The sequence below is a fragment of the Belonocnema kinseyi genome, chromosome 6 (assembly GCF_010883055.1).
Source record: "Belonocnema kinseyi isolate 2016_QV_RU_SX_M_011 chromosome 6, B_treatae_v1, whole genome shotgun sequence".
Classification (NCBI taxonomy): domain Eukaryota; kingdom Metazoa; phylum Arthropoda; class Insecta; order Hymenoptera; family Cynipidae; genus Belonocnema; species Belonocnema kinseyi.
The window spans coordinates 95,497,304-95,515,393 of record NC_046662.1 but is presented as its reverse complement, the minus strand read 5'-3'; the positions used below and the strand labels follow the sequence as shown (position 1 = coordinate 95,515,393).

At 33.4% G+C, this 18,090-nt stretch overlaps 1 protein-coding gene across 2 annotated transcripts in view; it reads right to left on the bottom strand.

The window, feature by feature from the left end:
• Positions 1-18,090, bottom strand: part of LOC117174715 (fringe glycosyltransferase) — a 173,367-nt gene that overhangs the window by 57,268 nt on the left and 98,009 nt on the right. For both annotated transcript variants that reach the window (XM_033364027.1, XM_033364028.1), the window contains exon 5: positions 17,841-18,000. In XM_033364027.1, the coding sequence (XP_033219918.1) occupies positions 17,841-18,000 (160 nt within the window). The remainder of the gene's footprint in view (positions 1-17,840; positions 18,001-18,090) is intronic.

Sequence of the window (18,090 nt, the reverse complement as noted above, 5' to 3'; positions counted from 1 at the left end):
AAAATTAAAATTCGAAAATTTTTTCTAAAGCCTCCAGGGGACTTCGTTTTCGCACGAAAAAATTTTATGTGCCCTTATTGCATCCGGACCCACAATTCAAGTTTATCCTAAATCGACTAATGCCATAATTAACAGTGATTACTTAAATAATTATTATCTATTTCAAACTAACATTAACCTCAAAAATATTTTAGTTAAATGTCTTAAATCTCACATTACTAATAAAAAATATTAATGTTACAAATACTTATTTAAAACAGGTACTTACAGAATAAGATATTTCCAATAAATCCTCAATAAGTACACTTCACTTTACACTCAAATAGTTGGTAAAAACCTTCTTTTTTGAAGAGATATCACTATGCGGTCTACGATTTCGTTATGCTAATTGGAGCCAATTAGCAATACCCTTTAAATTTTCACGCGCATGATTGACGCGCAAAAATCAAGCAATGCACCATACGCAATGGCTTATCTGCTCCTTCTTGGATGGTCGAAATGAGTGAAAACAATATGTGCGTATTGACCATTCCGAAACGGATACCTTAGTTATCCCTGATAGTGAGTGTAATGCTCTTATAAAAGTCAGACTGGCGATAAAATAAGAGTCTTTTTAACCATGTCGAAAAAAATATGATAGGACCGTTCGACCATGCAGACAGACTATCTGGCTCCCTAAATTTTGACCATATAACTTTGACCATCCATTTTTCTCCGTGAAAGCATGGGGATCTCGCACAGAAAACCATTGTAGTAAAAATGATTGCGTCTTATTTTACACAATGACAATCTTCATTGTATCTTCATTTGTTATCGCGTCTCAAAAATCACGCAACTCGAAAGTACCCCGAACATGGCGTACTCTTGCAGATCGGCCCTTTTACAATGCTTAAACCCCTCTCTGCTTTCCGTTCCAGAGGAAGAAAAATTAACATATTTGGTTTCAAAGATTCCAGAGATAGTATTTCTTAGAAGATTTAAAAGTTTGTTTCTTTAATTAGAGACAATTAAATTTCAAAGAAACCTGTAGAGACCTATTTTTATTGCTATTTCCCTCAATTACACATAAAATTATTCACTCTTGAGTTGAATGAAAATTTCCATTGTAGATTAAATTCCCTAATTTCCTTAATTTTGCCAAACAAATTAATATACTGATACTTATCTCGTCGTTGAATTATGTTAAATTGATAACTCTTTACTTACTGCCTTGCTTTAATTTCATGAAGAATAATTTAACACAATATATTGTCATTCTACAACAATGTTTATGAAGAAATTAATTAATTTCTCATTGAACATATGATAACTTTTTCCCGCGGAATCATTTCTTCTTATCTCGAAAATAATATTTTTAAGCCATAGATTACTATTCAACAACACAATATAATTATTATTTTTAGTCCCAAAAATTCTCATAAAAAGTCCACTGCTTTGGCATATTTTAACTTATATTAATTTCCTTAAAAGTACTGTTAAAATCAAAGATAACTATGTTGTTAAATGGCAGTATAACCAATCCATCGTATCAAGACATTATTGAGATGAAAAAAATTATCGAGCAGAAAATAAAACTTTTCTATTGAAAAAAAAAATTTGTTCACGAAAATGGTTTATAATAATGAAAACTGTTGTTGAATAGCAAAGATTCAGATGAAAAGAAAGATTATTATTTGTTTTCAAAATTTTTAAGTTGGTCAATTTATTTTTCAAAATTGCACATAACAATGATAATTGCCCACGCGGAAATCTTACATATAGTTTATATATAGTGTGAAGTATTATATAAAATTTTATTTGTTTGATACATTTTTTGTACAAAACAAATGAAAAATATGTATACCACTTCACACTATATATAAACTATATATAATTTTCCGTCTGGGTGATAGTTATCGATAAAAAAAATTCTCTCTATAAATAGTGCATAGTACAAACACTGAAAATATAGCAGGTGTGAATTTTATTCATTTTGTTTATAAGAATGAAAGAAATGAAGAAATGTATACCGGAATGAAAATTTCGATTAATCAAAAGTAACTTCACCCTCTCTATCAATATTATTGTGGAAATATGAATAAATGAAGCAAAGTAGGTAGGGCAATATAAAAAAATGAGTCTGGACATTTTTTAAGTTAAATAACAAACTAATGCTTGTTTTTTTTTAATTGGCCTCCATAGAAATTTTCGGAACTTAATGAGCTGCAAATTTAAAACCACTTTCAAATCTGTTCTATCAAGAAAACCTTTAGAACTTTCTGAACAAAAAATACCATTTTCCGTCACTATACGTTCCCTCGTGAAATAAAATGTACACCAATATAAAAGGACAAGATTTTATTGAGCGCCAGATCTTTAACTACTAATTAGTTTAATTAATTAATTTTAATGTATTCAATTCTAACCACTCTTTAAAAAAATTTTAGGAATGAAAACCTTTAATTTTAAAGCTTGAGATGGTACAAATGACAACATGGAAATATGATTTATATTGTTGGTGTAAATTACATACATACATGATAATAAACCCTGAAAATACAATCCGACAGTTTGGGCTCTTAAATGACAAATGGCGGACTACATAAACCATTTGGAACTCTCTTTAACTCTTGCTTTATTTCTATCGAATCTCAACCTAGACAGTTCTCGTTCCTGGGTTTGGTTTGGGGTTCGCGTCAAAAATAATTGCTCCGTTCCGCTGGATCTTCGCAATTACCTCGAACCCCTATTGACCAGACGGCAGCGGGTAGTCCATCCCGATATAACTCTTGTGATACATGGTTATTACTCTTGTGTCGATTTACACTTACGTGCATATATGGCAGACTTCGTGACAAGAAGAGCCTCTTTCCATTGCCCATTTATGACCTTTCATGTCACGCACATTCATGACTATAAGACAATTACATACATATGTTTCTTTCAGAACACGTTCCCAAAATTTTTAGAATCTTCTGCTGAAATATGATAGAAATCTTAAAGAAAATTTTAAATATAAAGTGTGAACTCAAAGTAAACAAAAAGATTGGAAATCTATTCTTTATACATTGAAATAAATCCAAAGAATTGACAAAAAAGTACTAACTATTAATGTTTATTTGTACACAATATAATAACATAATGGCCTGATATAATTCGCAAACCTAATTTTTTCTAAAGAAATAATATTTAATTAGACGGTTTTTGAATTTTTATTTTATTGCGGATTAACAACATTTAATGTAGTTTATTTCTAGAGCAATGAGAAATTGCAAAGATTTATAATAAATATAAAAATATTATAATTAACTTAATGAATTCATTATTTTCTTTAAGCCTGACCGTTTATTTAAGTGTAGTTGAATAATATTCGTACAGTTCTATTATTTAGACCTACTCATAAATATTTTCTAAAATATCATAACCCTCATTTTTACAAACTACCAAATCTGGGCGTATTTGCAGTGAATCTTTTTTTTGTGCTTATTCTTCTTCAAATATTGAAGCATTACCCGTGTGGAAATAGCCCGGGTTAGCTCTGGCACTACAAGGTTTCTGGTCAGGGACTGGCCGGGCTATGTTTGCTTTTTAAGAGTCTAGCCGTACGCTGGTCGGGGACTCGCTGGACAGAATTTATGTCAAAACCCCAGTCGGGGGCTGACTGGGCTCTGATCGGACAAATCTTATGATCATATGTTCAGACGGTAGCTGGCCGGGCGCTGATTGGCAATAATAAAATTGTTTAACTTTTTCTATAACTTAATTACTTTCTCTGATTTCATTAAAAAATGGATGCGTATACCCACATGGATGTTCCACGCGTGAAAACGTATTGGGTGAATATCTTTTTCACACCACAAATTTTAAGGTTTCATGAGTTCAGACTTTCAAACCATGCATTTTGTGTCAAAAATTCGATGACAATTTTTTGAAATTCGAACTGTTCTTTTTAAGAAAAAAATTCTAAGTTCCATCTTTATGAAAAATTGCAAATGTTTAGAAAAAAAATTTAATTTTATATCAATCTTAAACGTTGTAAAATAGTATAAAACACCTAAAACCCAAACCTTACACGAAAGTCAAAAAACTTTCATCATTAAGAAATTTTCAACGTTCACGATTGAATTTCTGAGTCCCGTCGTTGAAATTTTTTAATGTTTATACAAAATTACATTTCCTGTCATTGTAAAAAGTTGTAAAATAGTCTAAAACGGGAAAAAACAAAATATCACTCAAAGAAAAATTATAATCGATTAAAATTATTTATTTAAAAAGTATTTTACTGATATTCCTGTTAGAAGTTCGTGTATTTTATATTTACATAACGCCGCATAATAATAAATAATTAGAAAAAGAGTACTTAAAAGTTGGTACTTTAACTTTTCTGAACTGTAGCTTATGAGGATGGCTTTTTCAACGAGTTTCAACTTGTCGGTTCGATACCCTGTAGCGTTAGAAATTTTATTTGTAATATAATGTTTAAAAATGTAATATATGTATTTTTTCTAAACAGGACTATTAGTATTTAAAGTCAACATACTCGCAATCATTTAATATTTATTTTTTAAAACTTTTTTGTCTCTCAAAGACTACGTGAAAATAGTTAATGTTTCCTGTATGCTGGGCGTATGGAATTTTATATATTAATATGCTCCAATTCTACAGTGAAAAAGAATCAAATTGATCGCCCAACTCAGTGACAGATGCTCTTCATACAATCGAAACACGAATTATTTAAATCTAGTAAAGCAGCAATTAATCTTGCCCGGGTCACGGTCGAAATCCCCGGCCAGCTCCCGGCCAGCTCCCGGCCATGCTCCATGGCTGGACGCTGGCCAGCGCAGCGTGACGGTGCTGGTCGGATTCCGACCAGAAGCCCCGGCCAGCTCACGACTTAAAGTTGGGCTCTCCAGCCGTAGACTGGCCAGCCCCCGACTTAAATTTCCACCCTGGTATCAAAGATGGTCAAGTGTAATTCATTCTTAGCTAATAATCTTTATTGTAAGAAAACATAACAAAATTGAATGAACAAAGACAAATTTTTTTAATCTTTTCGCAGAATTTTTATTCTAATCAACTTTAAAAGGTATTATCTAAGATATTCAACTCCAAATCGTTATTTAATGTTATTGTTAAAAAAAATTGCATAAGCAAAAGTACCGTTTTTGTATTTTCCCACAGAGATTATTTTCTTTCTAGCTTTATATTAAAATGTCTTAATATAAAATTTTCATCCATAAATCTGAAATTTCAGGTGATAATCTTTATTGATATATAAGCTAAATATAAAACAAATTAAAATGTTGACATTTTCATTTGGAACATTTTATATAAAGTAAGAAAATGAAAAAAACGGTTAAAAATACAAACAAGTAACTTTTGTTTATAAAATTTGATTATAACAGTAAAAAGTGTTAATAATGAACTTTATTACCTCCGATAACGCTTCGATATTTTAACGCAGATTAGGAAAACAAAGATGACGATTCCGGACGAATTTGTATTTGATTATCCATATAAAGATTTATAAAAAAATTACACTCAAAAGAACTATTTCGATATGCAGTAAATAAAAGATTGACCAATATCGGTATAAGAAATGTTTATTACAATAATAATTTTACATTTCATATTAATTTTTACAGAATACTATTGTACGAAAAATAAAATATTGATTTGAATTTTTTATTTATATCAAGAAAGTTCCTTAGGTTAGATTATAGCAGTTTTAGTTAAATAAAACAATGTTCCTTGATAAAACAACTCAGTTGTAAATTTTTTTGCTTAATGTACCTGTTAGAATCTGGTTGATTATTACGCAAATTATTTATATTCTACGTATACTGCTGCAAAATTAGCCTTTTTGTCACGATTCTTGTTAAATAAATAAATATATTGAAAATCAAAATTTAAAATTAGCTCCGATAATTTTCTTTTTTTTCTTCCTTGAACAGTAAATTCCATATCAGTCGCCTTATAAGCCGTCTCGACTCTATGTTTGTTTTTAATTTTTTATGAACAATAAATGAAAAGATTTCACAAAAGAAGCAAATAGAATTTTATTCAGTCTGGCTAGATGGGGACAGATTAACCGCTAACCATCCCGTCTAACAATTGCTTCTTCCAAAACCAGCCCCAGACTAGTCTGGATAGTCTGGAGTGATTAAAAAACAAACAAAATAAAACAACATTTTTCAACTGCCCTAATGTTTATGTTACAAGAAGAAGGTATGTATAGGAAATTAATAAAATGCGTACAAGTATTTCACGAAGAAGATTATTGAACATGCTATTCAGACTGAGTATGTACATCTTACCGGGGCTGTTTAAATGTCTACCTCACCCTTTCTCGAAACCGCAAAGCACGTTGCGCTTTTAGCACAAAGGCGATTGGGCCGGATTGTGCTGTATTGTGCTTGATTTAATCCTGTGGTGTTGTCTTATACACGGCTCTGCTACTGCACTCACTACTCATGGATCGCAGAAACAGCTCTCATTAAATTACGGAAGAGGCAGAGAATGAAGATGAGGTGCAGAAAGGAGGTGAAGATGAAGAAGAATAAGGAACTGAAGATAAAAGGACGAAAGAGTGGAGAGGATGAACGAGAGGAAATAAAAGAAAGCGACATCGCGGAATGCGTGACATGTGGCTCACATCCGCGTGGGTACGTAACCTCAGACGGGCAAGTGCGATTTTCAGTCGGTTCGAAGTGTAAGAAGGTGTCTACCAGTAACGTAGCTATGCTCGATAGCACCCGCGGTGAAAAACGACAACCCCAAATCATCCCGACAGACAGCCTTTTAATCCCTTTAATCTTGCACAAGGATTTGAGAAGCATTGCAATAAAGGAGCTCGACGAAATGAGAAAGGCGCAAAGCTGGTGACACACTTCAGATGAAAGGACCTTCATTCATAAAGCTGAGGCAAGCGAAATTTGCGTCGAAAACCGTTTGACAAGGAAATCTACAGAGGACATTCTCATTTAATTCCCGAGATTAGACGACTCTCTTCTTTCAAGGCTAAGAGAAAGTAACCAATCTACACTTAGTATCAAGAGATTGGAAAATTTAATTAAACTATTGTGAATGCAATTTGAATTTCTTTAATTTTAATAGTAGAAGGAAATTCATACTATAATTGTCAAAAGAACGTTATAACTAATAAATTTTGTTGAATGAAATGTCGCAATTCATTCAAATTAATATTTTTACAACGCACGTCAAATTTTACTGTTCCCTATGCCTATGAAATATTAGTCACGTCCCAGCCGTAAATACACTTGTAGAGCAAACTGTAAATCCAATGGTTAAGTTAAGGTACGTAAAATCTAGAACCAGGATTCACTCATCCTATGATAGCAGCATACCGTGACGTGTTTTCTGCGATTTTCTAATGACTGAGGAAATATTCGCCTTTGCAAATTAAATTGCGACTTTATGAAATACTGTCTCACAAATTGTCCTTGTAATATAATATATTTTTTTCATTTAATCACGTTCTCAAAATATTCTCGTTAAATCAATTCCAAATTGTAGAACATTGATGCTTTAAAATTCAGCAGTTCTTGTATTATTATCTGTATAAGAAAAAAATCCCGATTATTTACTGGTGTTTCCTCATTCGCAAAATTTTTTCAAATTCAAACACTTTAAATGTAATTGCAAAATTAAAACTTAAGAAATCGAACGATTACGAATCGAAGTATTTTCACTATTCAGAATTATCTATACAAATTGTGTAAATGTGTTGTAAACAGTTACTTTTGAACTACTTGCATTTCATAATTGCTTATTCTTGAAGCTCTTTTATAATTTAAAACACGAGACCAAAAATTGAGTAACTTTCTGAACTAAAGTTTTCAAAATAAATAATTTTAAATTTTATGCCCAGAAAGTTAATCAATGTATAGGAGGATTAGGCATTTCAAACTAATTGATTCTAAATTTGAAAATTTGCATGGGGTGGACAAATTTTCAGTCAAAAAATGAATTCACTCTCATTTCCCAGTTATAATTAATGTATAAATTCGAAATTTTTAAAAATTATAGGGTAGGCCGGAGCACGTTTGTACTTAACATTTAGTACCTCATGAAAAATAACGAATAATGGATACTAAGGTGCTTATTTTTTTAAAGAAAGGAGAGGCTCCTACTTTAAAAAATCTCATATTCATATAAAAATATCAATAAGGGGATATCTTATACATATTTCAACTATACTTCAAATGCTTAACTTTATTACAGATTAAAAAAAGTCGGAGCAGCAATTTGCTCCGGCTTGCTTTTCGTCTTTTTTTTACCGCAAGACAGATATTTTGTCATACTTTTGATATGACTGAACACTTATCCATATTTTGAGAATGATTTCTCGTAAAAACTAAGTTATAGCCATACAATTGCATAATAATAATTAACTAAAAGGATTTATTTAAATAAAGAACTTTGTGCCGATAGTCAACTTTTCCCCGGTCTGCCCTGATCGCTGAAGTGTGCCTAAAGATGATAGAATGTAATAATGAAATAATTAATAACACCTAATAAAACAATTATATATGCAGGACTTCTAAACACAAATTTCCAACAGATATTTCTCTCGCAGGCGGGGAGAAATCGATTTTGAGTACGGGATGCAAATCAGAGCCAAAAACCGCGGCTCTCAATTAAACCCGACTACCCGATAATTATCGGCTGCCTGACGGAGCAGGTACGAAAATTCGATAGATCGTTTTAATAAAACGTCTCATATTTCACGTGTCGGTAAAGCGTCTCTCTTGCGCCCACCAAACCTTTCTCCCTCACTCCCTCTCTCTTTCACCTTTTTTTCGTATCTTTTCTTTTCTCTTAACTTCCATCTCTCTTGCTAGTTCTCTGTCCCGCGTGCGATTAATATTGCCACTGCGAGCTGCGGTTTTACTGCCTTCCTGCTGGGTCTCGTATTCGGACCAGAGAATGACCACCTAGTCTCACTTCCCTCCTATTTCGCCCCCCCCCCTCTCTCACGGCCTGTTTTATTCTTTCTCTCCCTCTCTCTTTTCATCTCCTACAGCGTCTTGCATTTTTTCCTGCAGTCTTTGCTTCGCTCACCTAACCCTATCTTATCTCTCTTTCTCTCTGTCAAGCTCCTTGTCGAAGCGGCGAGCGGCTTTGCCCCAGTTGCGGACACGCCTTGCGATTTCTGAATCGCCCGCGGCGCGCTTCCGAACCAGACTGCGAAGCAGACGAAACAGCTTGAGATAGATTCAAGTCCAAACTCTGAAGTGCATCAGAATAATATTTCATCCGTTTCCATTGAATATTATAATAAGGAGAAAATCGTAGGCATTAGGAGAAATTAGTTTTTAGAAAAAGATTTATTGTGTTTTGTCTTCTAAACCTAAGTATGTATTTTCAAAAATATAATAGAGGATAGATTGACTTCGAAGAATCATTAAGCTTCAATATTTTGTTAGTTTCAAGACAAGATTATTTACATGAACAACATTTTTCGTTTTTAAATTCCAGATCATTCTCGATTGACTGCGATTAATCTCACACATCTAGTAGGATACAAAACATCGTAAGTTCTCACATGTCGGTAAGTTTAATTTTTTACAGTGCAGAAACCCTATTTTCTTCATAATAAGATTCCATCGAACCTTGAGACTTAATAATTGTGGCTACTAATCAACTGAACTTAAGATTCATCATTGAATTCTGAAATCACAGGGCCCAGAAATTACCTATGGGCGAATATTTCACACACTATATTTTGCAACAAACGTCCCAGCTAATCGCAAGCTGAACGCTGCCTTGAAAGAGTTTCAGTAAGAGCCCTGTAACATAAATTCAAAATTATGCCGGTGCGCAAAGTTCCTTATCTCTAATGTTTTTCTAAGCGTACATGCGCCAATATTATTCTTGCACCATCGGCTGCAATCAGGTACTTTCCACATAATTTAGAGGCGTGTAAATTCTATCATTCAAGGTGGGTGTTGTAAAAAATCTGTTACTTCTTTTCTCACTGAGTATCAGATTTTTTACCAGATTAGAATGACAAGAAAAATGTATTCTTGCAGCTGAACATATTTGCTTATTCATCACCATTAACATACCCGTCTCTAACTTTAACCGAATAAGTTCTTTTGTATGTAACCAATTCATTACCAGGCCTCTCATCACCTTCGGCATTAGTCATTTAATTGCCGTTTCCTCTCTATATATGCCATGGATTTCGTAAAAAAGAAAGATTCTTCAACATGACGTAATCACAAGAGAAGATGAATGAATAATAAAACAGAACTACAAAATGAATGATAATAAATGCAATGTGAACCAAAACTACCAATCGTCATTCACGATTGGTCAAAGTGTTCATTATTTACATCTATTCAATTGCACTTCTTTTAGAGTGTAACTCGTAATGCATGTGTTTTTGTATACGAAACATAAAAAAATGAGCTATACGATACAAGGTTTTAAGACTCTTGCGGTAAAACAGATGTTCGCGAAGTATAATTAAGCGCATGAAAGAGACCGCTTTCGGTGTCATACGGGAGCAGAAAAAAGGAGAGCTTTTATATTCCTGCATAAAGGAAACTAATATTCAGTGAATTACGTCGAGTCACCTGATCGACATTTCGAGACAAAATACAAAAGCGAATAATGTACAAATGACTTTTTATGTTGCACTGAATTTTTTATACGTGAATTAAATAATATTCTCTCATTTTTGATGTGGTAACCCTGTCCACAAACTACGAAAATTTTACTTTCATATATGAATCCTAAAAGTTGTCTATTACTTTATGAAGAATTAAACTTTTTTCAGTTTCTTAAAATTATATAACAAGTTATTTCTCACATGAAAAACATGTAAAAATAAAACGTTCATGAATCGAAATTGACAGATAATTAAGTTTACCAGTCTAGTTTTCAGCAAAAATTAATGTCACTGTGAGACGGGTTTTTGTAAGATGAAAAAACAAAATGATCATTACAAACAAGTCTTTTTATGACAAGGCAACTTGCTGATCAAGCCAAGCAAGGTGAATATTGAAGGCGCCTATACTGACTTTATACGCATAATGGCAGATACGTCAACTTTGGTTCGATGCAAGCAGAGTAGACTTACATTAGTTAATATGTACGACGCAAAAAATTGCCAATTTAAACGAGTCATAAAAATACATATGTAAATGTACGCGATTAAAAATAAATTTAAGAATAATGAGGGAGAACATTTATGTCTTAAAATTGAACCGATAAAATATTATCGGCCCAACTTTTTCATGTGTAATAGCATTACTTTGAAGGGCATTCAACTATTTATAAAAATATTATGATTTATATGTTTCTTTTTTAATCTGATTACATTTCATTGAAAGAAAATTTTATATCTATTAGAATATCCAGAGCAATAACCTTTCTGACATAACATTTTTACAGACTTATAGAACCGCAGTTTGAATAATAAAATTCGATAATCTCTTTAGTGGCTACAAGGGATAAGAAATTTCAACGATAGATTAAGATATCTTCTATACAGTCATCGACCAAGATATCTATTTATTACATCTAAATGCCGATTCGATACGGACTGTTCTTACGACTTGCGTTTCAAACGGCTTAAAGTTCTTTCATGCGCTCGAGGCCCTATTCATCGAGAAAGAAATCGAGATCGAGAGACCGATCCACTCTCAAGTATCCAAGGAATCTTTCATATTGCAAGGTCGAATAAACTTAAATTAAATGCGATTCGACAGTACTGAGGATTGTACATTGCGCAGATTGTCATCCTTGTCTTTTTGATAGTCTAGAAAAAATGCATATCTTGACCGTTTTTGCCGCACTATACCTACCGGATCTGGTCTCAATTTACAGACGTAAGGAACAATGCAATTCTAATGCAAGACGAACTCATTATCGGACAAAGTGATCAAAAATCACCAGTCCAAGAGATAAAAATAAGATTAAACAAACAAGAGTAAAATACCGATGTGAAGTACTATAAGTATCACTGTGGATGTATTTATGTGTACTCACTTTATGAGCACTTTGCTTCCTCACAAGCAGCAAACGAATTTGTTTCCTCAAGAAGGAGGTTTATTTTCACTAAAATAAATTGAAACTAATTTCATGAAGTGATTCTTTCACGCAGTGCTCATAAACTGATAATTGAAAACTCATCATATAAAATGAACGCACCTAAACTAATTTGGTTTATTGTTTTACCCTTGTCCAGAATATTGTTTCCGCACTGCGGGCTAGTCCAAATTTTTTTGATTTCGGTTATTTGTGCTTAATTAAAAAGAAATTGAGAAATTAGTTATTAAAGAAATAAGTTTTCTGATTGATTCTCGTGACATCCAATACAATACAAAATACAAATAACAAATTTCATAAAGTAATGCAGGGATACTTTACATTTTCTTCAACCAAAATTGTAACATGTTAACATTACCCTTACTTTTTTTAAAGGTAATGAGTTTCTGTGAACCATGCATTTTTTGGAATTAGAAGCTATATGCTCTTATAGTTCCATGGAATTTCGCACGATAATTTCCAGTTTCTATCTAAATATATGGAACAACGTAAAATTACAAAATTACACTTCCTCCGATCATTGTGCAGCAATGTAGTTTGTGTAAGCGGAATCGGCCTTTGATTTCGAAATATGTGATTTATGTGGAAATGATCGTCAAAGTTAAGTGGGATATTGTCGATCAATTCATATATAATCCTAAATCGGCCAAAGGGCGTTTTCCTGCAGCAGCAGTAATAATAATAATAATAATAATATCGCGTCATGATAAACAGTAATAAGTTCCTGGTTTGCGGTTCATCGGTAGGTTATATCCAGCTAGTATACGATCGGCCTACCGACCACGAAAAATGACCAACGGCCATATAACGAGCGTTTATCCGTGATGTGCACTCTCTTTTACCACCGCAAGGCCTTTCACCCGAGGCGTGGTGCAATATGCTTGGTACAATTACAGAAAAAAAAGACAACATTTTTTTAAATAAAGACAGTGGGAGCCAATTTCATACTGTATGCATTGATCTAATTGCAACTGAATCGGAACTTTCATAAGGTCAGATATTCCAAATGAATTGGCATTTCCATCTCTAATTATATGGGTCAATAATACAAAGCACTAGAAACAATTTTGATAAAAAAATACTATAGAAAAGTAGAGTTAAAAAAGCTGGAGTAAAGATTGGTGGTTTAGCTGTAACAGATATTTTTTAATGAAGCAATCGAAATTATTAAATTATCAGATTCCACTCTTCCACCATATAATCAATTAATGTTTTCTTCTGTCCTTCATGAGATGTGATTTAATATTAATGAACTCTGAATCAGTAAGTAATGGCTTACTGAACCAAATGTGTAAGGACATTCACTGGTGAACAGTGAAATATCACTGATTAATGCTTAGAGACAACAGAATTTTTGTTAAGGATAGTTAATATTTGACATGGGACAATCAATTCAGCAATGAAGGAGATTTCCAATATTTATGAAGTTCTCTTCATTTATCAATGAAAAGTATTTATACCTATATGATTTTTTCGTGTATTTTCCGCATATTCAATAAAACTTTGACGTTTCTCATATAATTCTGTTGAATCAACAGACAAATAATACTATCCCTATTTTTACTGCAAATCCTCTCAAAGTATTCATTTTTCCCGTAATGAAGAAAGATTGTAACGAGAACGCAACTGATTAAATTTCTTGTAACTAGCGGCAACATAACCAAATATTACTTAATTTCATCTTCAAAAAAGAAATAGTAATCGCAATAAATTTATTTAGAAAATTAAGGGGCTGAACACTCCTGGAATATGATATGAAAGCGGAAATATATATAAGTATTTCATGCAGAAAAAAGTATCGTACAGGAAATAATCAAAGCAATTGGTCTAGTCAGATTATTTTCCGTTAATAATAGAACTCTGTGCGATATTCGTTGCAACCTGGTTGAAGTGACATGCCAGTTTTCATGCAATTCAAATTACGCCGACCGCAGCCACACTTCGTCGAATCGAACAGTTTGTCCAGTTGGCTTGTACGTATTTCCTTATCTCCTGTGCAAATCTCCAGCTGCGATCTTCGCGAACTCTAGCCCTGCATACGTTCCTTTCTCTTATCAGTGCATCAGGGACGTAAGCATACGAGGATGCAATATATGGGCTCTCCCTCAAATCCCCTCAAGGACTTATGGAAATTTTTCCTTTACAAAGTGTTTCATCTGATGGATCGCTTAACGCACTTGACTTCGCAATTAGCCACATATATTTTTATTCCTCTCTTATAATACAGAGCACACTATCAGAATTTTCTGCGTCTCTCAATTTCTGGTGGGAATTTATTAACATCGCGGAGAAAAATGCAGACATAAAATCTATAATTGATTACTAGAACTAATTCCACAGTAAAAAGTAAAGACGTTAAAATTTAACTCAATTTACTTTTAGGATGGCTTTAAATTAATTAGGTAACTTAATTTATGATATTGAGGTGAACATAAAGTCATTCTATAATGTGTCAACTATACTGTGGAATCTTGCAGTTAGTTCATCCTTAATAAATACATAGACCAGTAATCAACACTTTGAATTATTTTAAACCAACATCTTCACTTATTACTGACTCTGGTCAACAGCATAACATCTTTAATAAAGTCATTATATCTTAGAAGATAGTGATTTAACATAAAAAACGAATGTAAAAGCCATCTGACTGATCAAAATTTCTCATGATAAGTTTGAAATACCAGAAAATGCTATCAGGTCAATAAAAATGCATCATAAGCTCTACTCTATATATTCCTGCCAAAACCACACCGTTTCTTTATATCTTATATAATCCGAGGGTTAAGGAGAGTTTGCTGTACAACTCTCTCATCAAAAATTATATGGACTATTTCACTATTTTATCGCCTCTTTTGATAAAATGATAATAATTGTAGAATGCAATTATCCACTTCAATCCTATTATCTTTTTTATTGTACTGCATGTAACTTCGAATTGTGTTTGCGTGGTTTAGGCCTAAAGTAATCTCGATTGACAGCCTATCCGTCGTGGGTTCACTGAATCTCCACATTATAAATCTCACTTTACGAAAAAAACATGACGCATTTTTTTCCGCAAAGCCAGCGGACTTTAACGATTTCCGCCTGACGCTGACTTTCCGTGCTCGCGTTCTTCTTTTCATCATACCTTAAACTCCGTCGATATAGGCAGACTTTAAGGATTACTTTTTACTGTGTCAGTAACAGTGGTACGATACCACTACAATTTTCACGCAGGCTAAGATAAAAATATTTCTTTTCCGTGATTTGATAGTTGCATTTTAAATTCGCAAAACCTATTAATCGATCAAGATATTAGATCATGACCAAGCCAATAGTAAATCGTCTGAGGAACATTATGCAATAATTAATTAAATATATAAACTGATGTTTAATTCCATTATCGAATCACTTGGAATAATTTAAATTACGACACTATTATCGAATAAATTGAATGGAATGTTAACAATATTAAATATAGAACTATCATTTCCTAAAATGAACAAAAAAGGATCGTCATCTTACGAGAACTTTTCCATGCAGACTTGACTCCACATGGGGTGTGGTGGCCACGTCGTGCGATTGCTATGGTCTATGTCTCTATGCATGCACTTGGTTTACACTCAGAATGAACTCTTAAGTATGTTCGGCCACATGGCACGTAAACATAGGTTCCCATTTGAGAGAGAATCCGGAATCTACACGGGTTGGACTTGTTACTGTGCAACCGCAAAGTCAGTTGCTGGTAAATGCGTTATTAGAAAGCTAACTCTATTTTCGCTCTCATTTTGTGCTATTTTCCACATATCTTGTGGCCAAATTACCATCCACATCCATCATTTACGACGGACTCCGTAAACTTTGAGTGATACTTTGCTCAGGTTTTAGGACCGTTAAATATCCAAGTGTAGTGTAAGATATAACGAAACACTTCTGTTTTCCCGATAGAAAAATACGAAGAAACACCCCAAACTATTATCTTGTATTAGATTTTGGAGAAATGTGACATTAAAAGAACACTCAAATAATATTATTAGAAATTGTAGTAGTACACCAATAATGGAAAAAATCCTAATTATGAATATATGTTGTACTGGAATTTCTGTAAGAAGCATTGTTTAAATCCGGATTTTAGTTTCATTTTACTAAAAAAAATGAAACAAAATAAAATAGAAGAAAGTGGACCTCTCTTTCGACCATCGCAGTTTAATTTCCATGTAAACCTTGTCGCTTCAACTGGGTTATGACGCGATCATCGTAAAAAAGATACACGATCATCACAGGGAGACGTTTCTCGTTCAACCGGAGAGAAGAGAATTGGCCTGAAAATCTTCTTCAATTTGGTTAGAATTAAACGAGCTACTACAGAAAACGAGAAATGAAAAGGTTTGAGAATATTAGAAATTAACATTTTTAGAACATTGGAACGTAATAAATATAATTTTGTTATTAAAAAAAGACGCCGACATGAAGATATGAGAAAAAATAAAAGTTAAATAAGCCGGTGATACCATTGTAAGTACAAAAAGTTTGTCCCTAAGAGATATAAGGAATAAGGGTTGTGAGCGTGACAGTGCCATGGATGATAAGATCGGTTCTCTCTGCTACCGACCAATCCGGCTGAACGATGATTAAATCACGATGATATCTCGGGATGTACCTCGTAAACATGCAGCCACGAACTTATGATTACCTTTAGAAACCAGAGGCCTCCCAGTGACATTCACAGAGATTCTCTTCCCTTTCGTTATAAAGAATGAGAAACAGAAACGGATATAATTTTGCACCAAACTTTAAACCAATGCAAACTTTAATATCTTTCAAAATTTCTTTAGAACCTTCGCATCACTGCTTGTAATAGGTGCCGCGTAAGAGGTAGGGCGTGACAAAGGTGGGCAAAAATGCAATTTAATTACAATGCCGTGGTCGCTCGTACGCGGACGATCACTTTTAATTTTCCATCTATTGTTTTTTTAGCTATTTACTTTCCTGCAATTAATGTCTCGCGATGTACGCCGATGCGCTGTGAATTGCAAGGCTTCAAAATTGAAGAGTGGAACTCCGTAAACCGCACGTAGTACGGCTATTGCGGAAAATAGTGATTTCACGGATGGACTCGATGATACGCCGTAACAAAAAGTGGGCTTGTGGTAATGGTAAAAGAGAAAAAATATTAACCTGCTCAGAGATTACACATAAGACGGTAAACAACAGCGTTGAGGATTGAAAGTCGTCAATATTTTCAGAATTTTATAATTAAATTAACATTAATATTTAATCTCATTCGATTTGTGTAAAAATTGAAAGTAATTAGTCAAATCAATTAAATTAATGAAATTATAGTTTATAAAACCAAAATAAAATGCAGTTCTGAAATCAGACGCATTAAATGTTGACCGCTTTCATTTTCTTCCGTGCACCATTCCACATCCACCTTTCCCTTCATCAACCGCATCCCTGACTCCTTAAAGAACACAAGTGATATTGTTTTGCAGATGCATACATTCGATAAGACCACCCGGTAGAAACGCAATGAGCTACTATGTCAACGAAATGACAAATGCGGATATATAACAGTCAGGAATTTAAATTTCAAATACTCATTTACGTTTTTAAAGTGGTTATCTAAAATAATCCAAAGTAACGGTAAATCGTGCGAAGCAGCACACTGATGCAATCGATAGCACATGATATTGCAATCAGTGCTATTACGCGATCAGTTTACACTGCAAATGCAATTCCAACTCAAGTCCGCTATTCAGTGTTCAAAAGCAAGAATTGTAATATTTTTGTACACTTACAGGTCGCTTAACAGTTTCCGATCCCTGGCGCTGGATTTCCAAGGGCGCTGGTATCGAGGGTCTTCCGAGATACCAATCCTCCCTCGGATTATAGTTATCAAGGAGCTTCAGCAACCGCGGCACATTCACGTAATTGTCATCGTCAAAATGACAGAACCATCTGGAAAAACAATAAACGAATTTCTTGTATTAATACATTAATAGTGGTGTATTATTGTCATTGATAAAATCTTATAAATAAATATTAGAA